Here is a 27195-nt window from a genome sequence, read left to right as displayed (position 1 = left end):
GTTAATGGTGGGAAACCGGAGCAAATGGGGAACAAGTTGTTGTAACATGATGCTTTCAGTTTTTGGAGTCCCTGTCTCACTGCTGATTCTTTCCCCATTTTTTTTGTCTTACCCTTGAACTATTACTAATGGATATTACTCCCTGAAATATTGAACTATTACTAATGGATATTACTCCCTGAAATATTGATGTTGCTAAGCAGAAAACCACACAAACATCGCCCGAGTGGAAACCCCCATAACCCAACACCGTCCACCCTCTAGGTGTCCCATCTGACAGACAACAGGTGTCCAGCGAAAGCTGCTGTCCAATTCCAGGAGGCCTGCAAGACTTTGTTAATGACCACACATCAGTCACAACTTTGTACTGTCATTTCAGTTTTCTTGCAGCTAAAAAGACCTTCCATATGTCACCATTTTGTACTTCTGGCCTTTTAATACCATCAACAATCTGACTTTTCATACCCTCCATGCATCTTTTCACACTCAGTTTAATAGTTGATGACTTAAAATACATTACTGTTTTCTATTTGAGTCTCATACACACATGCATGCTGCAGTGTGAGTAAGTAAAAAGCTCATTTAATTATACTAAATCAATCAGTTTATTGAAACGGGTCTGAAGAGTGAACCATTTTCCTTTTTTTTCCAAAACCAAAAACACCTCTGGATTCAGAATTCTCTTAAAGTTAACAAAAACATTTTACTTCAAATGACAGTACAAACATTTAACATTAAAAACAGGAGAAAAAAATACAATCAGTATTGAGTATTATAAACTTTAATTTTTGCCTCTTTGTGCAACCGTTATTGCACAAAATGGTTCATATTTTCATTATTAGACAGTTCTAGTTGGATTGTGACCCAGAGGAAATTACTGTATGCTTTAGGGCAAGAGTAAATGAGGGGAAAGAAGGTTAATTAAATAAGATTTGGTCGCAGTTTCCAACCAGCTACAGTACATTAATATAGACACATGACCCTGCTTACTGCTCCACATTTCTGAATAATCAATACTCTGTGTCCATCTGACACCAATATGAGGCCTTTTCACATGATGAAACTTGCGTGCTGGTTGACGTTAACGAGCTTCCGATTCTTCAGTCATTAGACTAATAAACACTTTATATTATTATCCTAAATATTTACATATAATCATATTCAGTGCCTTCAAGAACTGAATTGCCTGGAAGAAACTTAATCATTTGAGTTCAGCTCCTAGAACAACAGAATACAGGAGAGTTTTACACATTTTCACTAAAGTCTAAAAACCGCTCCACCAGCATACACCTCTAAACACATGCCTGTGTGTGTTTTTTTTTGTTTTTAATCTCCATTTTATGGAAGTTTTTTTTTTTTATGAAAAAAAAACCCCATCTTGTATGTGTACAGGAAGTGTAAATAGAGACTATCAGCAGAAGTGATTACACAAATTAAAGTATGAATGAGTGGCTTGTCCTACCTGCTGCAAACACAGGGAAAAGGAAGAAGCACAGTTATAATGCATTTACATAAACCGTGGCAATGTTGCACCGTCCTGTAGAAATCTTTGCTTGTGCATTAGAGTATAATTGCTCAGAGTTAATCTGATAATTGTTTAGCGGATTTTGGCAGATTGTTTTTCTTTGGATAGGTTTGTAAATTCACCAACAAAAAAATAGAGAAGAAATAAGATGTGATGATGTAAAAGTTTAGCTATAAATATGTAAAATACTTCTTAGACAGTGTATCTAGTCATTCTTTAAAACACACTTAACATCTTTTACTTGCTTTATTCCTTTGCTTCTTCCTCCATCCTGCCTAGCAACTAGAAGCACTTCTCTCTGGTGTATTTTTTTTTTTATCAGCCATAGCAAATCATGTTCCACCAATCTCTCTCTGTCATCCTCCTAATTACCATCATCCTTTTCTAATTCCCATCTCACTGACTGGCACCTCATCAGCTTGTTCTTACATTAGCTCTGTGAGCTGGCCCCATCAGGCTCCATTAGTTGACAGTATTATACATGCATCGGTGTGTCTCTCCATCGGGGATAGTCTGTAATTAGCTGTGGGGATGAATTAAATATAAAACAGGATCAAAAGGAGGATCTCTGAGGTGCCAAGCTAATAGCAAGGTGGGCGCACTCTGATACGCAGACAGAATTCATCAAGAGGTTCTGCATGTGTATCAAAAACAAACAAATATATAAAGTAAAAGCGTTTTTTTTGTTTTGTTTTTGTTTTCTTTTACATTCGTCTTAATTAGCAAAGCTTCAAAAGGGGTAAAAAAATAAATACTTAAAAAGAAGCGGATGCTGGTTAATGTGACATTAAATCGAGGCTCAAGCAAGTTGATTGAAATTGAGTTTTAAGATTTTGAATACATAAGGTGCGCTATACTCAAAAAGTTGTGCGATAAAAAAGCAAAACAAAGGATGCGCTAGTAAAAAATTTTTTAAAACTGCAGACACTGACAAACAGAGCAGCAATGTGTTAAATGCCCCCTGAGTGAACTGGAGGAAGCAGGGGAGAGAGGGATGGTTCTGCCATCTGTGTGTGACAGACTGGAACTGATATCACCTCCTCTGCTTCCACATAAACACGTACACATCTCTTCAGATCTCACACACACACACACACACACACGCACACGCACATCATGTCCTCATGACAGCAGGTGGTGACAAAAAGACACAGAAGCAGCACTTGGCAGAGTACAAAAGGGATCACACTCACACAACTGTCAGATGTGCAAAACAAGCTCAGTTTACAATGTTTTCCTCTTTGGACAACAGAAAATGTTCTTAGCAGATGTGTGTGCCATATAAAATAGGGATGATAGATGAAAAGCTCAATATTTAATGTGTTGTAATCTCAGTACATTAAAAAATAATTAGTTACTTTGAGTAATTTAAGTCAGAAAAGATTAATCGGTCTCAAAAACCTGTTTGTACTGATTTTAATGATTAGGGTGTTCATACAATGTAAAAACTAAATTCGGTTTCTCGCAAAATAAGAGTATCACATTAGACAAGAATGATTTTTGTATTGATATGGTAAGCAATGGCTCATATTAAATCCTGGGTAGACTGCAGATTTTCCAGCAGACAGTCAACAATATCCTCCATAAGAGAGGTAAGACCTCAAAGGTCAATGCTGAAGAGGCTCATAGTGCTGTGTCCAAGAGTATTAAACGGAAATTCAATGGAAGGAAAAAATGTGCTTGAAGACAGTTCACAACACCCAAGATTTCTCTTTTTGGGTCATAGGTTATAAAATCCAGTTCAGAGCAGCAAGTGTTTGTATTGCTGGTATTTGAATAAGTTAAAATGATGTTCGGTACCTAGAGAAATACTGTCTATCTCAACAGATCTCCGTTCACCAGTTGTAGCTAAAATTGAGTTAAGTGCCTTGATTTGAGACAAACTCTTTGTAAACTGAAAAGTGTACAATCTTAACATTTCTACTCAAGCTGTAGGAATGCTGTCAGCTGGCCATGAACACACCTTGGTGTCACCTTCTTACAGCCACTGATTAAAAAAACTTTTTTTTTTTTTTTTTTTTTTTTTTTTTTTTTTAATCTGTCTTTGTCCTCCAGAATGTGATAAGTTGAGGAAAGATGGCTTCCGGAGCTCTCAGTACTACTCTCAGGGTCCCACTTTCTCTGACCCCAAACAGTCCACCAGCAGCCTACAGGATGACGAGGATGATGAAAATGACAGAAAGGTATGTGTGTAGATGTGGAAGTTAACATGCTGAAAATATGCCTTTAACATGGGCAAAGTTGCTGAATTAGCAGTGCGGTGTAAGGTGATTTCTTATTGTGGTCTTTGTGACCACAATAATCCTCTTTGTCTTTGCAGTGTCCATGCTGTGAAACTCACTGATTTGAAATGATTTAATGATCTCAGCATGTCGTAAAGTTCTGCTGAAGCCTGCTATGAACCCTGTAATCAAGCTTAGTCTGCCCTCTAGTGGCTAGAAAGGAAAATACATATTTTCAGACATTTCTGAGTTGCTAATCTATTTAGCTTTTCAGTCATAGTGTCGGTCACTTAATGCTCGTTTTTGTGCAGACTTAGAGTGGTGTGCTTTTTGTTCATAGTGATTTTATTGGAGTAATGGAGAACAAAATTAGAAAAAAAAACGGAAATAGAAAATTGAGAAAATACAAACGAGAGCAACAAGGGTTATGAAGATAAACAACGTAAGTTTTCTTTAATACTTGTGATTATTGAATGTATCTTGTAAATGGCGCATTATATAAACAGAATATAGTCTGAAACAGACCAACTATGTTATAACTCTTGGTAGATATGATAAACAGAGAATAAAATAAAATATTTGTATTTCCAAATTTATTTATCCCCGTCCTAACACAATTACGTAGCCGTCAAATTTAAATGACGGCTACGTAAATTTAAATTCTATCATTTAAATTCACGTAGCCGTCCATCAGTCCTACTGAAAGTTAGTTTTAAAAGTGTTACGTTTGAAGTGTAGTCGCAATAGAATTATTTGAAATAAATTCAATTTCAAGCATAAATGTTGTATTTATGCTAAAAAATGGATAGAGAACTTTAATTTGAGTGTGGAAAAGTATGTGGTTTGGTCATGAAATATATATATATATATTGTTACTCATGTACTCTGTCACCAGTATAAAGTAAATTTTCTGAGTTCTGTATTCATCTCCTTGGACTTTATGTTCCAGCTGACTTCTATTTTGCAGTTTAAGGATGCTTTGACCTTTGACCTTTATAACACCGTTATTGTAGCTTGTCAGCCTTTCTCTCGTCATTTTCACTTCTTCACATTAACCTACTTCCAACAGGCCCAGCCATAGTTCCACTCCACTCTTGCCCTCTTTGTCTGCTTGTCGTCCGTTCTGCTGTTTGCCCGCTCATTTCCCTGCCGTCAGTACTTGTTGTCCTGATCCTAACTCAACCTGACAGTCTGTTTAGGAAAGGGAAACTGGGTTTATGTTTAACCTGGAGAAAATGCAGATAACAATCCACTCTTGTTACCAAAGTACCGCTCTGCTTTTTTCCCCCCTAAGATTGCCCTTCACTTGTTCTGTTACCTTGTTTGCCTAATAATCCCTCATTAAGCTCTTGTTTTCCTTTTTTTTTTTTTTAGACTTCTTAGAGTTGCATAGAAGGAATAATTGCCAAAATCTGTAACCAGTGATGAGCTCAAACTACTATAAATTATATTAAGGTTTTTAAATCAGTCAGACTTGTAATAATTTAAAATCTATCTGAAGAGTAAATAATTTTCCTGTCCAGTAAAGCACATTGTATAATCCTCGGGATTCAAAATGTATTTAAAGTAAACTCAATAATAAATTTTTCGAGTAAAACTGCAATGCTTAAAATTGATTTCAAAGGATTACCAGGAGCTTATAGCCTAATTCTGATGCCTAACATTATTCTAAGAAGGGAGAACATGAACAAGATGAACCTAAACATCTTGGCCTGTCAACATTGGCAGCACCAGATAGCCAACATGATCAAACTGAGAAAAGTCCTTTACTTGTGGTCAGCGTTTCTTCTTCCTCGCCTCTCAGAATCAACCTGGGTGTGTTTGTGGAGCTTTTTGTCTGAATCGGTTCAGTTAAACTAATTCTGCTTCTTTAATGGGTGGAAGGGGGAAAAAAAAAGCAATCTAAAAACAGTTTCACACAAACTACAGTGAAGAGAGTGTGAAAGCACATTTAGCACTCCAGGCTTAGCGAATCGGAGATCAGCTTCTTTCTGGCTGAGAAAGCTTTTCTGATCAGTGGTGTGTGGACTCCACAAACTGCAGCTAAGCTTAAGATTTATACATTTGCCACACTGAATATTAAACACCGCATTCACTCAAAAGTTTAACACCATTGACAATAAATATTCACTCTGCAAATAGTTAATTATTTTTAAAGCGTTCTGGATCAACAAAATAAGTTAATCTTAAAGGAATTCTGTTTTTTTTCTTACTTTGGAAACGATTACGGGTCTTACTTCCGGTGCCCACCGGCGGTAGCAGTATTTCATTGTAATTAATAGGATTTTTGGCTAAACTATATTCATGATGGAAGTTGCATCTCTCTTTTCGGTTAATATTATATTAATATTAGCAAAAACACTAGATTTCGCTGCTCCCCATTAGCATTAGCCTTTTCCCTAAAAATAGATTTTAGCTATTTTTCTTCTTTATTAGTCACTCTTAGTATACTGAATGGAGGAAGTAGATGTAAAACGATATGCTAGCGATGCCCCACATGCTATTGACAGCATTTAGGCTAATGTTAGCAACTTGGCTCATTTTAACTTGTACACTAATTTTAACATACAGAATGTCAAACGTCCATGTTACTCAACATGCTTGTGATTCTCCACATGCTATTGAGTACATCGCAGCTTACTTTAGCATTGATGCTAATTTGTAGCATCAGAACGCTGGGTTCCAACCGATGGGCACACTTTGGCAGGCCCCATTTAAATTTCTTCAGAAATGTTCTATTTGTTCCATATCACCCTCCCCCTACATCCAGTACAAACAAACGGAGCTTGTGTGACACCATGAATGTGGAGGGTTTTCCTCTGGATGAAAACACAAAGATGTTAAAATGACTGATTTGCTGGTGACTAATGGCTCAATTTAACATAGCTGTCTGTTCCCCTGTGCGATTTTACGATTGAGGGCTCTTAGTGTTCCAGCTCAGTTGACTGCCTGACTGATTCTATCTCTCTCCTTGCTGCTGGCCTGCAGCTTTTATTGCGCCATCTTCAGCTTTTTGGTCAACAGACTGATTTCATTTGGATCCGACTGATCATAAAAAATCTTTATAGCACCAGAAACCTCTTAAAGGTCAATCCACGAAGAGCCCTCAATCGATGATTTAAGACAAGTATCTGGAGTTTTTTTTAATTTCCAGTCACATTTTTTTTTTCCCCTCCCGTGTTTTGTCACACTAGTTCCTGCTGCTTCTCACCGTTCCTTTTAAGCTTCGTATTTTCCGCCGCATTAAACTTTCCTTTTTCGTTTTGTTGTCCTCCTCCAGTCGACAGCTTCGTCAGCGGAGGATGACAAATCTCAGCTCTCCGTGAGATCCCCGACGCCGCAGGTTGGGAGCGAGGCGGGGGAGGCATCTGAAGTCGACGGGCAGGTGGTATGGAACAAGGCTCCGCCCCTCCCGACCCCGGAGGAGAAGATGAGGCAGGCGGCTCAGGCCGTGCCCACAGATGTGGTGCCCATCAACATTACAGGTGTGTTACATTGTTTTCTTATAGCTGAGAAGGGAAACAAGTTCCCTCGCCTGTTCTTTCTTTGTCTCTCTGAGCTGAATAGAAACCAATCAGGAACTGTATCGCATCACTTAGGCAAAAAATAAATAAATAAATAAAGCTGTCGGTCACAGAGGTTTACTGTCCATCTCCTATTCCATCCTATCTGAATGGGTTTGACCTTCACCTTTCCTCTGTGCATGTGTGAGTGAGTGTTTGTGTGTGAAAATCTGTTGACAGCCTATCCAGAGGCTGAAGATTCTTGCTGACTTTGTCAGATCCCTATCGTTTTTGACACACGAACACACAGCAAAACATGTTGACATAACACTGTTGGCATGTCATTTGTATTTCACTGCCTTCCAATAGGAACATCTTATTTAGCAAGATTTGGTGTTTAAAACAAATGGAAGCGTTCCTATTATTTGTATTTTTCCACTATTCATTATTCACCTACAGCTGCTCCTGCAGACACTAATCAGAGCCTAATCTGGTCTCACTCCACTCATTTAGCCTTGACTTCAGCTGCTGTCACTTCAGGTTGCCGAGCGAACTTCCAAAGCGCACATGCAGACTCGTGGAGAGATCAGAGACTTTACCGTCACTTTGAGGAGAAGCCTGAGAGACACTATCTGGCCTCCTATCAAATCCTGCTTCTCTGACGCTCCGCAGCTTGTCACCAGCTAGCCACACAGCACAGAGAAAGGGAGTTTACTCTGACATTTCAGTCTTCCTGAAGGGAAACTAGACAGAGAGTGAGAGGGGAACGAAGCACTGTCTGTGTGAATGTGCACACCTCATGTCATGCTGTGTCTGCCATTTGCATGTTTTCTTTTTTTTTTTTTTACCTTTATCTGCCTCAGTTGCTCACATTTAAAGAAATAAACATTAACCAATTGCCAAACCATTTTGTTGTAAAGAACTTTGGAATTATTACATGATAAACATATTTTTTTATTATATTCACTCAAATTTAGATGTTAAACTTCAAGTTTTGGGTTTTATCTTTATCAAACATCCTTAAGAACTTTTTGCAGCTTTTAAAGTTTTTTTTAAAAAGAATAATCTGAAGCTGCTATGTGATTCTAAATTGCTTATAAATGTGTAATAGTTATAGATTAAGTGAATAATTACAATGCATTTAATGCATTGGCATTATTGTGTATATTTGCTCTCTGCAAAAATACAGTTCAGAAATTCTGGTTAGATTTAAGTCTCAATTATACATTTGGTAGATTAAATTAATCCGTTTTTAACGCTTTAAGAATATATTTAAGTTAATAAGAATGAAACAACATAACAAATACTTTAATGTTTGAACTTACTCTCGCTTCCTGACTTGTTAATGTTGCATGTTGAGCTTTTCAAAAACCCTGGATCCCTCTGCATGTCGTTGAGTTTGTTCCTTCTGACTAACCGAGTGCTGTTTGCCTGTGTGTCTTGCCTGCCTTTGCTCTCGCCCTCCCGGCCTCCAGGGGCAGTGTTTGACCGCCAGGCGAGCATCCGGCGCTCCCTCATTAACACTGACACCGTGCCCCGCCGGCCCAAGAAGGTCAAACGCAGAAAGACTATATCAGGGCTGCCTGACAACATCAACCAGGAGCTAGGTACGGATCTCTGCGGAGCCCTCTGTGCTAACTCTCTGCATGAGCATCCTGCACTCTGTCACAGCCATTGAAAGCTTCTCTCTCTCTTTTTTTTTTTAACCAACATAGCCATGCCGGGTGGGTTATCTTTTCTTTTTTATATAAAGAGAGACAGTGTGTCTTGCTATAGTCATCTTACCCCTTGAATTATTCCATCCCCCACTTTGAAAAACACTGAGCTCTTCACAGAACCTCTGAATTTATACTGAGATTAAATAAAACATACTCTATTTATTAATTAGGTGACTTCTAAAGGTCATTGGTTGCATTGAATTTTATTTAGAAGGGGTAGACCACACTTTTCAGATTTTTCCTTGTCAAACATTTTATCCAAGGAAAATGTTTTGGAATTTCCTTCCAATTTCAAGATTGGTCACAGCTTTTTATGTTGGCCTGTCACATAAAATCCCATTATATTCCATTGACATTCATGGGTGTAATGACAAAATGTGAAAAAGTTCAATGTGTATGAATTTTAAGTTACTGGTAATTGACAAAAGCCACGCAGCTGCTCATATTTCAATGTTGGAGTTCTGCTCTCCTCCACCCAGTTAAACTGAGCCTGCGGCCAGCAGCCAGTTAGAGAGGCTGCAAGTCTTTTTTGTGGTTATAATTTAGCTTTTATAGAGTTTTTTTTTTTTTTTTAAGTCTACTGACATTGAGTGTTTTGTTTCTGGAAATTGTGCTTCAGAATAAATGACTCTCCAAGATCTGAACCATTCCTATAAAAAGGTTATATGCTTCTCTAACCTTAGTTACTCTTCTGGTTGTTAAGCGACACTAAGCTCTTTAAGCTGACACAGTGTTCTGACAGTGCAGCATGACTAATGTTTACATTTCCCTCAGTTGTCACATGATTGCAGCATTTCATGTCCTCATTTCTTTCTTTGGTCACCGAGATCAATCAGGATAGATCGGAACGGAGCTTTAAAGTCTGGTTAGTGCCTCCTTTGACTACAGCGTCTGAGAGCTCGCTCCGGGGAAATTGTCCCACTGCTGTGTCTCCTCCCTCCTTTAGCACTGGAGCTGCCTGCAAAGTAGAGATGTAGCTTAATCTATCTATTGCAGCAGAAGCAGCAGCCAGGCTGTCAGTCCAGCTTTTAGCGAAGGAAGGGAGAGGGTGTATGCGTGGTGAGGAAGGAGAAAGGAAAGTACGCAGGAGTGAGTGCGCGAACACAAACATCAACAGGAGAACCGCCATAAATGAAATTAGACATCCTCTCTCTGTACATTCACTCCTCAGACTGTGCACAAGCCAGTATGGTTAGTATGCGTTTTTTTTTTTTTTTAGTATCTTCATTCGGTGCATGTTCTTGGGTTTCTGATCTTGGAGGAGCATGTTTGCAATGCACGCTCGTGTGTCTTTTGTGTAAATGTTAATGCGGGTGAAGTGGTCGGTAATCTATTAGGCTGAGCTACAATAAGATTCAGAGAGGAAGTGTAGTGGAGAGTGTCTCCCATCATCATTTCCTCGTTAATGACAAAGACCAGATTCTGTTAACGCATGCGACAAGGTTACGCTAAATCAAATTAGTAATCTCGTTTTGTGACCAGTTCATCTGAAATCCGGTCCGATGAGAAGAAGGCTTTGTTGAACCGGAGAAAAGATATTTCACCATCACATGTTTCTTTTTTTTTTTTCCTCCCCCCCACACAGCAGTTAAAGGGCGAGGCGGAGAACTTCGGCCACAGTCCATGTTCATCCCAGGACAGTACTCCACTCTGGGCCGAGTGGGGAGCGTCAACTCAACTCTCCGACATTCAGAGACCAGAGACTCGAGCTGCCAGACGGAGGAAGTGAAGATCGTCCCCCCGTCTATGAGGAGAATCCGGGCGCAGAGAGGACAGGGGATTGCCGCTCAGATGGCCGGCATATCTGCTTCCTCTTCCACGGGAAGCATCTCCATCTCCAGCAGCGACAGCTCGGGGGTCGTAATGATGCCCCATCTGTTTAACGGCGACTTCTCCCGTTTTCACAGCCTTCCTCGACAAGGTGCCAGAGTGTCCCTCAGTGCTGATCCCATCTATAGCAGCACGCCCAAAAGACCAGAGGACCAGCCTCAGAGGCAGATTGGGAAGCTTCAGGTTGACGACACGGTGGTACACATGAGGAATACTCCGAGGATGAACTCTTTACCCAGGCCCAAGTCTCAAGAAGTGAGGGGGACGCACCCTGGTGAGTGGGGTGGCAGCACAGCTTGCGTCGTCTCCCCTCATGCTGCTTATTCCACTTCCTACATCCCCAATGCCACGCTGTCTAGCTCGACCGAAGTGATTAGCCTCAAGACCTCCAGTCAGTCAGTTTCAGCTTACCCCATGTCTCGAGCACTCAGCCAGGCTTCCTCCACCAACTCCGACCATTTGATGTCCAGTCCAACCGCTTTCAGCCACAGCCCAGCCTTGGCCACTTCCACCCCCACGCACACACCTCAGGACATTTGTCTCACACCTGCCAGGCCAGCTAGTGAGTCGGGTCACTCAGACAGCAGCATCCACAGCCGCAGCACCCTGGCCCCCACTCCACCGTCCTGCCTACCAGAAGAGAATTGGATCTACGACACACCTGAAAATGTGATGACTCCACACCGCACCCTGACCTCCAGCTGCTCAACCCCAATCAACCAGCTCTACAGCAGCTTGGAACACTCCTCCAGGACTACCACCGACTCAAGCTCCCTCTACTCTCAGGATAACGATGGGTACTACACCTCTATGCACCTGGATTCGGGTCTACGCTCCCGAAGTCACGGTAGCGGGCAAGGCGCCACAGCTGGGCGAGCCTCCAGACACAGCATGTATGAGTGTCGCGAGATGGTCGGTGAGGAAGACTCTGGAAGCCTCTACAGCGACCGCTCCCTCTCCCGCAGCATCTCCCTCCGCAAGTCCAGGAAGCCCCCGCCTCCCCCGACTCGCACAGACTCTCTGAGACGCAAGCCTGCAGCAAAGAAGCCCCTAGGAGGCGTTGCCGCCATTAGCGGTGCTAATATGCCGAATGGCAGTATGCTCAGTGAGACTTTGATTGCTAGCTTGCAGCAAAGCTTACAGATGGGACTGAGAGAAGGAAAGGGAAAGGGTGCTTCGCCCTCCTCACCATCGCACAGTCCAAGCAGTGACTATGATGACCCTTGGGTGATGCGGTCACGCAGTCAGAGCAGCATCAGTGCAGGTAGCTCTGCAGCCTCGCTTGCAGCCAGTGCCAACGGTGTTGGCATACCAAGCGTGTACTCTCTCTGCCACGTCACGCCCACCCCCAGTGACACCAGCAGCTTGCGTTCTGACTATGCCGAGTCCTGGGGATACTACTCAGACTACCCGCGTAGCCAAGTTGACCAGAGGGTCCAGACACCTCCTGGCCACGCTGCAGATAGGGTCACAGCTGGGGGTCATCCAGGAAAGTTTCAGAAAGCAGGTCAGACCCAGGGGGCTCCATCTCAGGAAGTAGAGGTGTCTGCAAAAAGCAAACCCTCCAACTCCTCACCGGACCGGGTGCACAGACTCACCTCCCCATCCAGCGGCTATTCCAGTCAGTCCAACACCCCCACAGCTGGAACGCCGGTACCCGCATTCGTCAGGTCCATGTCTCCGTCGGGCGTAAAACCTAGACCGAAAGTCCCGGAGAGAAAGTCGTCTCTCCTCTCCTCGGTTTCTGTCTCATCCTCCTCTACATCGCTGTCCTCCAACACCTCAGACAGTCTGAAGTGCTCTGGTCCCCCTCCACCACCTCCGCCACTGCTGTTCTCCTCCTCAGCTCCCACCACCCCTCTCAATGCACCTCCACCCTTCCCTCCCCCTCCAAGTTCTACTCCTCCACCTCCGCAGGATACTTCTTTCCCTGCTCACTCCACTTCCCCAGAGTTCCCTCCTCCACCGTCCCCAGACATGCTAATCCATACCAGCTCATCTTTCAATGGGAGCCTCAGTCCACCCCCTCCCCCGCCTCTCCCTGCCATAGGGCCCCCTCCACCTCCTCCACTTCCTGCTTTTGCTTCAGTGTATACCTCTCCTCCTAAGACAGCAAAAGATCCTCCTAAGGCAGATCTTTCCAATAGCCCCTCAAAGTCGCCCAAACCCTTGATCACCCCGTTTGCGCTGCAGAGTGTTCAGCTTCGCTCAGTTAGACGGCCAGAGAATGAACTCAACAGTAAACCAGACAACATCGAAACATGTCTGGAAACCATTTTGGGTCTGAAACATCAGGACCAGGAGTTGTCTTACTCTCAAGGTCATCCCACTGTACTGACCTCGTTGACTGGCTCACCAGAACAGGATTTGCTCAAGACCCCGCCGTCACCTGTGTCGCAGCTTCTGGAAGAGCTGTCACTGGACTGCAGTTTCACAGATGAAACACCAGATGGCGCTCCCGTCAACGGGGAAACCGAAGAGCAGAGTTACCGTATGCTAAACGGTGAGGAAAACAAGGAACGTAGCTCCCCCATCAAACAAAAGCCCCCAGCCGTCGCCAAGAAACCCAAAGTTTCTCTGATATTACCGTTTAGCACAGGCGAACATGTCCAGCCGCAGCTTCGGGATGCAACTCCTCTAACCCAAGCAGATGACCAAGTGGATGCACCACCCAAGCAGATAGAGGAGGAGGTGATAGAGGAGAGTGAGGAACAGGAAGAGGAGGATACTCAAGAAAGCTTTGAGCTGTCAGGGAGAGGTGAGACATCACCAGACCAGGATGACTCCTGCTGTACAAGTGAAGACACAAGTGTCGATCATGAACTTGCAAATGGAGAGGCTTCTGACGACGAAGAAGAGGAGGAGGAAGACGGACTGAGTAGCACCACTGGGTCCATCAGCTCCAAGGATGATGATATAGGTGGGTCTCAATTCAATTTTGTATTCATTTTTAACAGGATAGACTCTAATGCCAGAAACTTCAACACTTAAGCTTTATTTGTTAATCTTCTATGGTTAGAAGTTGAGCTGCTGGCTGCTGTTTGAGTTGAAATTATTCTTATTTTTTTTCTGGTTATGAAAACTGAACGTTGCGGCTTATCACTGGGCCAGCAGTGCTGCTGCATAAAATCAGACTTTCTGCTTTACACACACTTCCTTTTTTCCCCACCCATCCCACCATGCTCTCTCTGGAAAGTTCCAACAAAGGTTGGAAAATCATGGATTTTCCTTTCAGATCTGAAGTGTAAAAAAAAAAAAGAAGTGAAAATAAAAAGTGTGAAAAAAGAGAGCTGCAAATATAATTGTGTTACCAGACTTGATTTCAAAACTCATTGTCTAAAAGTTGCATTTAGCTTTTCCTCCATCCTTCAACCCATCCATCCAACTATCTAATCTTTAACCCATCTGTCAGGGCATTTATTTATACATCTGTCCTGCTCTCCATCCATCCATCCATCCATCCTACTCTTATTGAGCCTTCTGTATGCCTTTAATTCCTTTTTGTTTAAAACTTTAAGAATAGGCTAAAAATAGACTGAGAACTTGATATTTGAGTCTGCAAAAGGGAATTATAAACCACTCTCAGTCCAAATATCCATTTTCTCTTCCTTTTTTTTTTCTGGGCTATTCTTCCATACTCCGTCTCCCTAAATCAGTCCTTTCTGGCCCGCTCCACCCCTCCTCCCCTCTCTCTCTCTCTCTCCGTATGAGGTAAGGATGGGGGCACGTGTCCCAGGGGAGACGCTGTTTTGTGGTTGGAGGGGAGATCGGCGGGGGGAGGGGCTACATGGTGGTGTGGAGGGAGGGGAACTGATCCTGTAGAGAGGATGAAGGGGAGGACGGGGCGAGTGTAAACTGTGACTGCAGGCAGTTGATGCTCAGACCTGAGCGAGGGAAGGATGAGAAGGCGACATATGGAGTGGAGGAGAACGTAAGAGGACAGTCAGGGATTCCACCCCTTTGGATATCGCCAGGTTAAAGCCACAAGATGGAGACATGACTGTTTTTTTTTTTTTTTGTCTTGTTTGTTGTGTGAAGATGTAAATAAGTTGCCTTTTTCCCCCTCCTCGCCCTCAGGTGAGGTTTTTGAACCCAGCACGGCTGAATCGTCTCCGGCCCCGTCAGCGAACGGGGCGTCCGAGAAGAACATGGTGACCCCTACTCCATCCGCTACCCGACCCAGAACCACAGAGGACCTCTTTGCTGTGATTCACAGGTAGGAACTCATCACAACTCCCCACAAATCTCAGGGTCCAACTTCAGAAATGTAATTCGTTCTCCTCTTATTTATCGCTCCTGCTTCCGAACCTTCTGTTCAACATCCAATTCCCTCATCCCCACAAACCAATGAGCTCCTTTCCTCTCCATCACCCTTCAGGACTCGATTTCTTTTCCTCCGCCTCCACCCCTTCACCTCTCCGACATAAGTTTACCAATCCAGCACCGTCCAGCGTTGAAGCAAGCCTTTTCCGGGCAGTTTAACGACGAGAGGCGATATTTCAGAAGCCGAAATGAGTCATTAAATGTTCATGAAGGCATCTGTGTTCATTTAGTCACATTATCATTGCTCACTCTCAACAGGAGAGGAGGGGAAAAAAAGACAGTTTCTTCATTTATTATTAACTATTGAACACCCTCAAGTCCTAATCTAGGTTAGAGGCCACTGGAGACTTTCCCATCTTCAGTCTTCACGTTTCTGCTCTCTGTGACACATTCTGCATACGTTGCTCTGCCTTGCTCCGCATAAATATCCCATGCAGCCCGCCAGTTTGTGCTCCACGGTCACGTGCGTCGGCAGCGGCAGTCGGACTTCTCCCCGAGCTTCACAGCGTTTCATTTTCGCAGGATTTGATCTCCGCTCAGAAGAGGGGGTTTTCGGTGCGTTTATGGCACCCGTTGCGTCACGTGTACAAGAGTGGTGGTGTGTTGTTGTCATGCAGCCTAATTAAAGATGAAGACTGCATGCGGCTTGCAGGCGAGTTATTTGTATTTGTTTGGCACACTCCTCCTCCACAACACCTCGGGGGGGACGGAGCGTAAAGAATAATTTCACATTACGATTTCTGGAAGTGCTAGACATTTAGAGATTTGTTTTTACACCTGTTAATGATCACAATTGGAGGTTTTTAGCAGCTAAATGGGCAGAAATTTAAAACAAATTGGACATTTTGAGGCGACACATGTTCAGTGACTGTTTCTTTTTCCTAGGACGATAAAGATGTGTGCAGCAGGTTGCTTAATAGAGGTAGTAGTGTCGAGTAAAAAGAAGATGGATTCATTAACCTCTATCGCTAACCTCTATCTGATTTTTATTAAGTCAAATATTAGATTTGAATCTAAGGCTTTTGATCATCAAAGGAAAAAAAAAAATACTGAATTTTCAACGCGATCGCTGACTGGAGACGGTAAAGGAAAAATTAGCCGAGTTTAAACTCTGACCAAGCAATTGAAGCTGGGAGACACCAAGTTATTTTTAGCTTTCACATCTGGTTTCTGTGGGGTTTTTTTTTTAGTTACTGATGAACATCCTGTGTGAGAAGTCTTCAGAGCCCAAGCAGAAAACTTACCTGAAATAAAACACACCAAACCGGCCAGCGGGAAGAGATCGATGGCGTGCTCGGAGCTCGGTCTCATATTGCACATGTGTTCACCTCTAGAACCGTTGATGCTGTTCAGTGTGCCGTTATCACGGTCCGCCGAATTCAGCTTCCCTATCTTATGCAATGCTCAAGTGACCACAGCTACTTGAAGAGGGAGGCTGCAGGGATGAGGTCGAATTTAGGCCAAAAATGCATTTTGAAGTGAGATTCTTCCAATAATCGATCATGTTTTCAGTCCTTCCTCTTATGACCTTCAGCGAGAGCTTTATTTTTTTTATTTTTTATTTTTCCTCCTGTTTCTAAATGGAGGATTTTTTTGCGAAGACTGGAGGATTACAGAATCCACATATGTCCTTCACATATCGGTACCTTGAGCATCAGGTTCCCGCTCTGCATTTTCAATGCATTTAATTACGTTCTCACAGGGGCGCTTGGTAGGCGTACTGGGGGCATGGGATCAGACTCTTTTAAATAAAACATTTACTCTTAGTGTTCTGATTTTAATCACTTTGGTCTAAATGGAAATTTTACTCTGTTACTATTTAGTGGTGCACAACAGACAAATATATCCTGTAACTCTGTAAAAAGGTTCTGGAGATCCCCACCAGTGCTTGAAATCCTTAAAGATGCTGCAGTTGAACCTGGTGTTTTCTTTGTTTTAAAAGTGCTTAAATTTTGAGTTGGTTTTTAAGGTTGCTTAAAATTGTCCTTTTTTTAGTGTTGCTACCAAAACCTAACAACTTACTCTTGTTTTGAATTGCTAACTTGGTTAAGCAAATCAATAAAACTGCTTTGGGTAGATTAATCATTATTTCTAAGTAAGAATTGTGTAAAGCGCTTAAACCAGTTTTTTTTTTCTTGTTTTTTTTTTTTAAATATCTTTACTCATTAAAATTAGTTGAATTCTATCAATTTCTAGATTATTTCATCTGAAACTAACATTAAAAATAATTATATTAATTTTAACTTATTCCAGTTTGTATTGACTTAATCTTTAGACAAAGCAGCAAATATGTGACTATCTAAAATTTATTAATAAAACGGAAGAACAAAACATTAACTCAGAGAGTCTCCTTGAAAGTACCAAGGTTCTGCCGTCTCAGAGGTGCAACAAACCTGCTGTAGTTTTCCTTCTGCAGTGTAGAGCAAGGCTGCAAAGTGCTGATGAAAATATAGCAGAGAGGTGAGAAGGTACAAACGGTGCTCTACAGAGTTTCTACATTGTTTTATACATAATTATTTCCATTTTCTTTCTTAAAAGGCGTAAATTGATTCGATTGTTCAGTGCAAAAGGGAAGTTTATTAGTCTTTGAGGGGACGTTATTATGATTATTATGACATTATCGATACATTTCTTGAAAAAGGTCTCAAAACAATATTTGTTGTCCAGCAAAATTTGTAGTAGTGGCCGCCGTATGCAGAGTAGCAAACAGCCCTGTCTGAAGAAATTTACTGACAGGCACTGAGCGATACCTGAAATCCCCTCAATTTTTATATAGTTTTACATGTGTTGTACTTAGGTTAATGTACTTGTTGTTGTTGTTGTTAATTTAACCCTTGAACTCATCGTTCCTCTAAACATGTAGTGAAGCCAAAGTCGTCTTTGTGTCCGCAGGTCCAAGCGGAAGGTTCTGGGACGTAGGGAGTCTGAAGAAGAAAAATCCCGAACTGGTAGTCAGCCCCAGTCTCCACCGTCGACCCCCACCAGCCTGTCTCCGGGGTCATCGCTGCCCCGCCACGCGGGCTCGATCCAGCGCAACCTCCGCAAGACCTCCACCAGCAGCGACTCCTTCAAGGCCCTCCTCCTCAAGAAGGGAAGCCGCTCCGAGACCAGTTTCAGGATGTCTGCCGCCGAGATGCTTCGCTCCACTGACCCTCGCTTCCAGCGAACACGCTCGGACGGCGCGTTGGACCCCGCTCTGGGTTCGCCCACCTCGCCGATGACCCCCAACAGCCCCTCCGGCTCTCCCAGCCGAGGCAAGAGGGCATCCGAAGTGGAGTGGAGCCGCTACGAGGGTCCGTCGTCGCCGACGTCCTCGCCCTACTCGATGGGCATCTCAAAGTACGGACGCTCTCGCACGCCGCCGTCTGCCGCCAGCAGTAAATACAACGCCCGGAACAGAATCCTCAGCAGCCCCATGACCGTGATCTGCGAGCGCGAAGGAGAGCTGGCTGAGAGCGAGAACGGAGAAACTGCCGAAGATCTGTCCAACCCAGCGATCCGGACTCTCCCCGTGCTCACAGACTCCAATGGCACTTGAAGAGCTGAGCTCACGTGGAACATAACCTGGAAGGGGGGTCCGAAGAGGGGCCTCCCCGAGCTCCAGCCCCCTTTGCGCTGCCTCTGAAGGAGGGATCTGATGCCGGTGGTCACCTGATCACAAACCACGCAAACTTGTCTGAAGTGGGGGAAAAATGGCTCTGCTCCTCTGATTTCATTCAGTCTTCTAGTGACTCACCTCCTGTTAAAAGAAGTGGTTCTTTAACATCTGGTGTCTTTTTATTTAAATGTTTTAATCATCCCTCTAGTTTAATTAGAGAACAAGCATTTGAGGACAAGCTAAGGTAAATTGAAGGAATCAGAGTTGTAAACATTTGACTTTGCAGCTGTGGTTTTTGAAAAGACTGGAATGTAAAGACGTGGTTTTTGCTCAGCTTGTAAAAACTCAGTTTCTGTGTTTCGCTGACTGGCTTTAGAAAGTGACTGAGAGCAGCACCGTTTACAGAGTCACAGTGAATGGAGGACCAGGTACAGCAGACAGACAGACTGACGGTACACCTTCAACTGTAGAAACACCAGCTTTTTTACTTTGTGCTCGCAGCTCCGCCGTTAATGTGTTGAGTGGTCCACTGGACGTGCAGAGGGGCTCAGTGCTGCCACCTAGAGATGGGATCAGTGAGGACGATACCAAGACTGGATGAAAAAATAAAAAACAAATCTTGACTTTTAGTTTGTAGACTTTGCACTGTGCATAGATCTGTTTCTGTTTGTGACTTTGAATTATGTTTTAAAGATCGTTTTAGTTATGAGTTGTGTTTGGGAGTTAAATATGAACCTGTAAATGTATATTAAAAGATCTTATTTTATTGTCCAGCTCTTTTAGTTTTCATGTGGGTAACCAAAGAGTTTATTATTAAACAGAACTGGCTGTTAATCTGAACTCCGCCTGAGGGTGTGTTTTTGTCTGGCAACAAATCTGTTTGATGTTTGTAGAGCTTAAATGATTTCTTTTACGATGTCTGACTAATTGTTTTACAAACTATAAAATTTTAGAGCCTGGTGTTTACTTTTACATCGTTTATTTCTCGTTGCAGGGCGTTGGGATTTTGTTCCTTATTCATTATAAGGGGGGTTACTTCATAGTTCTCATGTCAAATTTCAGTACTCTATACTTTACATTTAGATTGCTGTATAAATACAAAGAATTACTTTGGCAATAATTTTCTGTGCTCGGGAATTAAATATGTAACATGGATGGTCGAATGTTGGACGATGGATGGATGGATGGATGGATGGATGGATGGATGGCTCAAAGATGGATGGTTGGATGAAGTATAGATTGATTGACGAATGGATGGTCCCGTTTTACAATGGACTGATGAACCAACAGATGATGGATGTATGCAAAACTTGGACAACTGGACTGAGAATACAATCTGGAAGTGCAGGACCTGGAAAAAACACTAGAACTCCATAGATTTCCAGGTTGCTTAGGAGCCGTTGAGCGCAGGCTTGTAGTTTGATACAGACATTTCTGTTAATATTCCTCCTACTGCTCCTGTCCTCATTCCTGACTTGTGTAAATCTGTTTCTGGGGCTCACAGCTGGGTAAATATGCTCCCTTCAGATTTATGAACCGAACTGACAGGCGTGTGATGTACCAGCCGTACCAGCCTGTGTGCCTCTCGGCCTGTGTGTGGCGATGACCGAGTTCTTGTCTCGTGCTTGGATACATCTCAGTTCTGTGGCTTTGTTAGCAGATAGGGGTGGGAGTGAAGTGCCAGGCTCCATTTGTACGTCTGTAATAATAATTTTTAAAAAAAACAAGGTGATATTTAAATATGTCAGTTCTCTCTGTGTGTGATGCAGAGCCATCTGGCTGCCTGACGCACCAAATCATATCCTCATTAGCGCCGTGGTCATGCCACGCTCCTCTGTCATCTGGAAAGCTCAGCCCCCTCCTCTCCTTCTTCCTCTTCTGTGGGGTCATCAGTTACATCTCCTCCTGGTCATCCTCGTTAGGGATCTGAGCAACAGTGAGCCGTTCTGACTCAACACTGTCCACACGTTCGGTAAAAAACTAAAAAAAAAATTTTTTTTAAAAAGCCCTCTGGAAGGTATTCTCAGAGGAAAAGAAAATCCGATCTCCTCATACAGTTTTGAGTGATTCAGCAGTCACCTGTCCTCCACAAGCTGCCTCCATCTGGCCATCAGATGGGAATCAATACCCTCCCCTTCCGGCTATGATCACACTCCAGACGCTTCCTGCTGTCCTTCTGTTAGCACGTGCATCTGCGCGGCATCTTCACAGGGTGTGACTAAAAAAAGAGATCAGCAGAGTAATCTGGAATATTTCCAGCCATGCGACACACTGCAACCTGGTCAACATGCTGCTACGGTTCCCCAGTGTTGGAAAACTAGTCGGTGTGTATGTGCCGTTTGAATTGTTGATAACTTACCTTGTTTTTTTCTTCTTCTTCCTCCAGGAGATGCTAATGGATTTTAAAAATGTACGCGTTAAACGTGTTAAAATCTCCAAAGGCTTTTAGGGAAATTTGATGTCCTGTTTTTCCTTGTGTAGCTGGTTTTTTTAGTCGTGCTTCAAAGAGAAATATTTCACTCTGAGGTATTGGCACATATGATATGAGATTTATCAGGTTTTAATACATGCAAACTCATTTGTGTAAACTTTGTCACATTTAGATGATGAATTAAAACAAACACTGAGCATAACATAAGAAAAATGTGCTGCACGTCATGTCATTGATAAATGGATTACCCAACATGATTTATGCATAAAGTACATAGCCAGGGTTTCTACACTGTCTGGGAAATTATTAAATTTGAAGTATTCTACAGGTCAGAATAAGGATGGAAAAAGATTAGCATGGCTGATCTTTCAAGATACTTAAATTTTCAAAACTTTATTTCTAATCATGTAGTTAAAATTTTTACATCCTTTTATCTGTTTGTTCTTCCCTCCTTTTGTGTGTTCATCAGTCCAAATATGTATGTCAGCCATTTGTCCATCCATAGCCAGCTGGAACGTCATCGACCACACAGTAATTATCCAATGACAGGCTTGTAACTGTCTATTGAATACAGGCAACAACTTTCAAGTTTCAGTTAATTCTTCACCAATTCCTCCACAGAGAGGCAGCTAAAAATGAACCAACAGATGATGGATGTATGCATCTCTCTGGCATTGAGATTAAAACAGGAAACGTCACTCTGTATTCGTTTCCAGCATTAACGCTACACCTCAGTGGGCAACTTAAATTACATTAAACTGAGACTGAGTTTGTGCTCTAAAGGAGAAAAACAAAAGAGACACAAAAAAAAACAAATTCTGCTGAATATCTGAACATGATATTGGGAACAATGCAGCCATAAATAAAACGAGTGATTCAGCAGAGACAAAGCTTAGGAAGACGAGGGCAACACGAACAGCGGCGAAGATCTGATCCGGCCGATAAAAGGTCACCATCGTCGGGAGTGTGGGGGGCAATCGGAACGTTTTCACATCACGAATTAAATGTCACCAAATGAATTGTGGAGGTAAATGTAATAAAAGTAAAAAAAAAACAAAACATGAACATCGATTAGTTCTCTTTATTACTGATGAAAACGCTTTACATTCAACATCATATTAGAAGCAATTAATCAAGAACATTGCATCACACAATTACTCATATAAAAAGCTCACGTTATAGTGCTTATGACTACCTTCCTGTAAATATCGGCAACCCACTATATATCTAAAAGTGTCGCAGGTTTGAGCCACACAGCACCACCTGCTAACTTTACATGCCTTCATCCATCACTAGCTCCAGAGAAACATGACAAACGATGAGTCTTCAGCGGTGTGACGCGTCCAGAAATAGTGACTCGGTCATTAATCATAATGGGTCTGATAGGAGAGGCTGCGGGTGAGGTCTGAGACCGGATAAGCTGGGATTTCTCAAACTGACAAACGCCTAGCAGGGCCAAGTGATCTGCTGCAAAGTGCTACAGTTGTCACTTTCTAGTACAATGCAAAAGTAGAAAAATATGAGTCAACGCAAATGATCTGTGTTCATTTTCCATTTATCAAGACGTTAGATGACGGAACGAGCGGAAAGAAAAGAGATCCTTAGTAGGTCTGGAGGAGCTGAAGAGATTCACAGCTCAGGTGGGAGAATCTGCATGCTCTGAATGAATCTGGCCTTTATGGGAGAGTGTTGAGAGAAAGAAAGGAAGTCCCATTTCTTTTGTCTGCACAAGCCATGCAGAGGACACAGCAATCATGTGGAAGGGGGAGTTCTGGTCAGGTGAAAACTACATGAGGCTTTTGGCCTATAGGCAGAGTGCTTTGATAGGAAGGTGGGGTTAAATACTTTGGGAGGGGTGGACTTCAAATTGTGGTGGAGGTTCACAGTTAAACAGTCAAAGCTCATTCATTTGTTAGAATCGGCCAGTTTCTAGATCCGAGTCCAGTTAAGAGTGGTAAAACTGGAAGGTAAATACCATAAAAGACTTGCGATTGCAGTGAAAGAAGGTTTTTTACAAAATATTGACTCTAGGAAGCTGGACAGAAATCCTGCCAGACTGTTTTAGGTTAAAAAAATAATAATTTGCTGTAGTGTGGCAAAAATGGGAAAAGTTTGAAATCATTTTCAAGTGTTGTTGAACATTCTAACGAGAGATGGGACAAGATTTTTGGTCTGTTTATTCCCAGATGGAGCAATAGCAGCAGATGCTTTATAAAACCACACTGGTCCCTTTTATATTCATTACATGTTAACAAATTGTTCTGTTAGTTAATAAAATCTCCTTTAAAACCAGTAAAACAACATTCACAATCAAAAGCAAAAATGATGTACTTTAAAAAAAAAAAAAAAAAAAAACATCAAGGCACTTTTTAATCCAGTTAGCGCCACCTGCTGGACATGTAGTACCAATCACTGCTGCATCTTCCAAGTATTCGGTCTTGTCAACGTCAGTAAGCGCTTTTAAACGATAAATTACCGACTCATGCGTTTCAAACATTAGTCTGGGCGTTTGTCAAGTTGTTGCTAGGTGCAACTTTACTGCTGCTCTGCTTTCTTGAGGATCCACACCTCGTTCCTGCGGTTGGTCAGTTTGAAGGGGCTGTCATATCCGGCCGTGTAGTACGGCTTGTCGACAAATTCGACGCCGTCCCTCTTCAGGCTCTCCAAAAGCTTCAGCAGCTCTTCCTGCTTCATGTTCTCATTGGAAAAACCACCATAAGTCCTGGAAATAGGATCATGAATTAGAATTTAAGCCCTTTATATTAGCACGACTATATCTAAAATATGGTTGTGCTAATATAAAGGGCTGTTTGAACTATCTAAAATAGTTCAAACATTATTTGAACTATGTTTTTCTTTTTTTTTCTTTTTTTGCCAAAGTGGTGATTTAATATTTGGCACGTACAACAGATCTAAATTAAGGTATTTCACATGCAAATTGGGCATAACCCTGTCCACTAGATGGCAGTAATGTGCTTTCAACACCAACCTGGTTTGAGTTACAAAGGTTAAAAACGCCAACTTGACTGGAGGTTTGATGTGAATGATGCAATGCAATGTCTATCATGTTTTTCTCTCTAGAATTATTGTAGCGTCTTCAATCAAACACCAGAACCAGACATGCCATTAATTCAACTAATTACAAATCAACAACTCACACTCCATGGCAACCAGACCCACAAGTCTATTTGCCAATGCTACCAGGACAGGAGACATCCCATCTGCATTTTTTGGTTTCTTGCCAGTGTCCGTTACCTGACGTATGCAGTGAACTCTTTCCGGTCCTCCAAGAACACGTCGGCGTCGGTGGGCTCAGGTGGGTTTTCCTGAAGCTCATCTGGGATGTAGAAGGACACGGTAAACTGAGATTCGCAGGCGGGGCCGGCTCCAGGGTCCACGCGGCACGTGACCGGTGCCGTCATCTCCACCTTGGTCTCTAGAGAGGGATGGAAAAAGCATGCAACAGGTGCCAGGTTTGAGACGTGACGAGCTTTTGTTGGGGGATATCGGGTTCGGTTGCTTGCATCAAAACTTTGGTGCAAAACGATCCCTGACCAGATGGTGGATTGAAATGATTAAACCCCGTGTTTACAGGCAGGACTCTCCCTCTGACGCAGACTTCAGCGTAGAACAACACAAACAATATATAACATCATCAATAATGCTACTGCAAACTGCTGAGTCACACAAAAGCAACGCTGCCGCCGCAAACTGCTGAGCAGGAGCTAAAGTGCCCTTTCTCTTGCATTTATTCATCAACTTCTTTGTCTTGAGCTGCAGTTTATCTGCACGTTTCTTCACTTGACTGGTTCTTTCTAATTAAGCGTCTAATATTCTGTAAAGTTCAGTGCTTTGGATAAAAAAAAAACAAAAAAAACAACATCTCTGAACACTTAATGCACAAAGTTGCAACAAAATATGGTGGCTTATTCCCCCCTTCTCTATTCATGTGACAAAGTTTCACACGGACTCACTTGTTTTGTTGTTGCCCTGAATGTAGCGGAAGAGCCTGCGGAAGCCGGTGCTCGTACATTCGTCGCCCTGCATCCCACTCACAGTGGTGCTCATCCACCTAGTGGGATGGTAGGTGCGGATCTCATAGTCCTGACCCTGTTAAACAAAGACCCATAAGTCATTAGAGTTGAGGCTGGTGGAGTTTTCACTTCAAAACAAAACGAAAGACAAATGTTTTGGGTCAAAACTGATAATTTGGTTTATTTGGGATCGATTCATGCTGTATTATTTCAAGAAACGGTTCACATTTGATCCATCTTAACGAAACAACCTTAAACCATCATGCTGCCATCGCCATGTTAAATTCTCCTTATCCCAAACTTATGGAGAACACAGGAGATTGATGTCAAATGCAAATAAATCTGTGGCTATTGGCCTCTTTGCGGCGTTTCATAGATGCTGTGGAAACATCAGGGGAATTATTTTACATACTTCTCCTGACTGTCACCTTTGAACAATGAGATCCTTTTTAATTCTTTGTTAACTCTATGTGAACGATGGCTTTAGCTAAAGGACGGACATGAGTAAATGTCTGGATTTTATATGCAGCTTAATCTGATTTAGCAAAATTGATCAAAGGCTGAACTCAAGAACACTGAAAGTTGGATTTGAATAGAAAGTTACTTCAACGATTCATTAGTTTAAATAATTTTCTTTTTCTTCCTCCGAGTTATTTTTGTTGTAACAGATTTGGTAATTTTGGTGTGCCGATAGTTTGAAATCTCTAAAAACTGTAATTTCATTACAGCTGCATACACTTTTTATGCTCACTGTATGTGAACACTGAATATAGTGACTGTATGTCTGTCAGTGTTTGCAAAGCAGACATTATGCATATGAAAGTTATATATAATAGTAAATTTTGTCGTTCAAGTCCCTTTTTCCACCAAAACTTTTTTTTTAAACTAATAAATAAATTTTATAGACCAAAATGTTTGCAATAGTAAAACTGAGTATGTTGCTTGGTTAAAACATAGCACCATTCCTATTTGTTTGATCTTAATGTTTTACTCAACTAAAAACAATTCTATGTAGTATTATATCTATGTATTATTATTAATATATCAATGACATATTAAAAAGAAAAAAAAATGTTTCATGTTCAAGGTGCATATTTACCCAACAGTGACTAACTAAATAAAGCCTGTTAGGATGGAGAAAAAGAAAATGAGAACCATTTGATCTGAGAACTAGATAAAAATGTTTTATCTGAGAGGTTCAGTCAGTGAATGTGTTAAGAGATAATAAAACCAGCTGTTCAATAATATAACTGTGAACTGTGCTGAGTTCATCTACATCACCCAGAAAAGTGGTCCCATGACAGACGGGAGGACAGAGCAGTTAAAGGTCTGAAGTTCTGGTTTTATGAGCCAAGTGAGAATAATTTACCTTCGGCTCCTCTGCTGTGAATTTAGGACTCTGCAGTCCGGTGGAGAAAAAAGCTTGTCCCAGAGCTTTCAGCATGACTGACGGGCAGCTTCTCCTCAAATAAGAGAAAATCCTCAAATCTTCAGCTTTCAAACTTCTGCAAACAGCTGAAGGTCTAAGAGTGAAAACGTACAAAAGGAGGTTACATCATCACCAACAACGCCCTGTTTTTAACTTCTAGCTTGAGCGTCATTAAGCAACCTTTAAATCCCCAACTGAAGTTATATCCAACTGTTTCATTTCCAACATTGCTGCAAATATAATGAAGCAGTTACCTATCGATAAGCGCGTTTGATCCTCTCCACCGTGCGACGAGCAATGTTGCGTTTCACAACAGCGCTTCCTGTCACCGACCTCTGACATCTGATTGGTTGAGTGACTCAAACTTCAAAATAAAAGACCCAATTGTTACATGTTCAAAATGAGTCACATAATGAGTTACAAAACTGGCGATTTTGGCAGGTTTCCAAATAATGTCAATCATTTTAGATTTATGTTACTTAAAAATGGTTTCTTGGTGCAAATACATAAAATTCACAGTTTTCTTCACAAGGCTTCTAACCAAGGATTAACTTTTGATAAAATCATTGAAAATGTAAAAAC

The 27195-nt window shown here is 42.1% G+C and overlaps 2 protein-coding genes across 10 annotated transcripts in view; one reads left to right on the top strand and one right to left on the bottom strand.

Annotated features, from left to right (window-relative positions):
- nhsl1b (NHS-like 1b) overlaps window positions 1-19559 on the top strand; it is a 95248-nt gene extending 75689 nt beyond the window's left edge. For 7 of the 9 annotated variants that reach the window (XM_008397781.3, XM_008397783.3, XM_008397793.3 and 4 more), the window contains exons 3-8: window positions 3581-3708; window positions 7028-7232; window positions 8726-8857; window positions 10554-13718; window positions 14876-15014; window positions 18014-19559. In XM_008397781.3, coding sequence (XP_008396003.2) covers window positions 3581-3708; window positions 7028-7232; window positions 8726-8857; window positions 10554-13718; window positions 14876-15014; window positions 18014-18659 — 4415 coding nt within the window. In that variant the 3' untranslated portion in view covers window positions 18660-19559. Of the gene's footprint in view, window positions 1-3580; window positions 3709-7027; window positions 7233-8725; window positions 8858-9555; window positions 10160-10553; window positions 13719-14875; window positions 15015-18013 lie in introns of those variants that run through there. The other 2 variants (XM_008397785.3, XM_008397794.3) reach the window with 2 other exon arrangements.
- A 2657-nt stretch (window positions 19560-22216) lies between these two features.
- Window positions 22217-26987, bottom strand: hebp2 (heme binding protein 2). The gene is made up of 5 exons (XM_008397780.2): window positions 26868-26987; window positions 26554-26707; window positions 25125-25260; window positions 24406-24586; window positions 22217-23872 (listed from the first exon to the last, which is right to left on the bottom strand). Exons 2-5 carry the CDS (start codon window positions 26626-26628, stop codon window positions 23686-23688), a joined length of 579 nt encoding a protein of 192 aa, XP_008396002.1. The 5' UTR covers window positions 26629-26707; window positions 26868-26987; the 3' UTR covers window positions 22217-23685.
- Between the last annotated feature and the right edge of the window lie 208 nt (window positions 26988-27195).

The sequence above is a fragment of the Poecilia reticulata genome, chromosome 21 (genome assembly GCF_904066995.2).
Source record: "Poecilia reticulata chromosome 21, P_reticulata-male-v2, whole genome shotgun sequence".
NCBI lineage: Eukaryota > Metazoa > Chordata > Actinopteri > Cyprinodontiformes > Poeciliidae > Poecilia > Poecilia reticulata.
The sequence above is the reverse complement of the archived record's forward strand: the minus strand, read 5'-3'. Positions and strand labels throughout refer to the sequence as shown.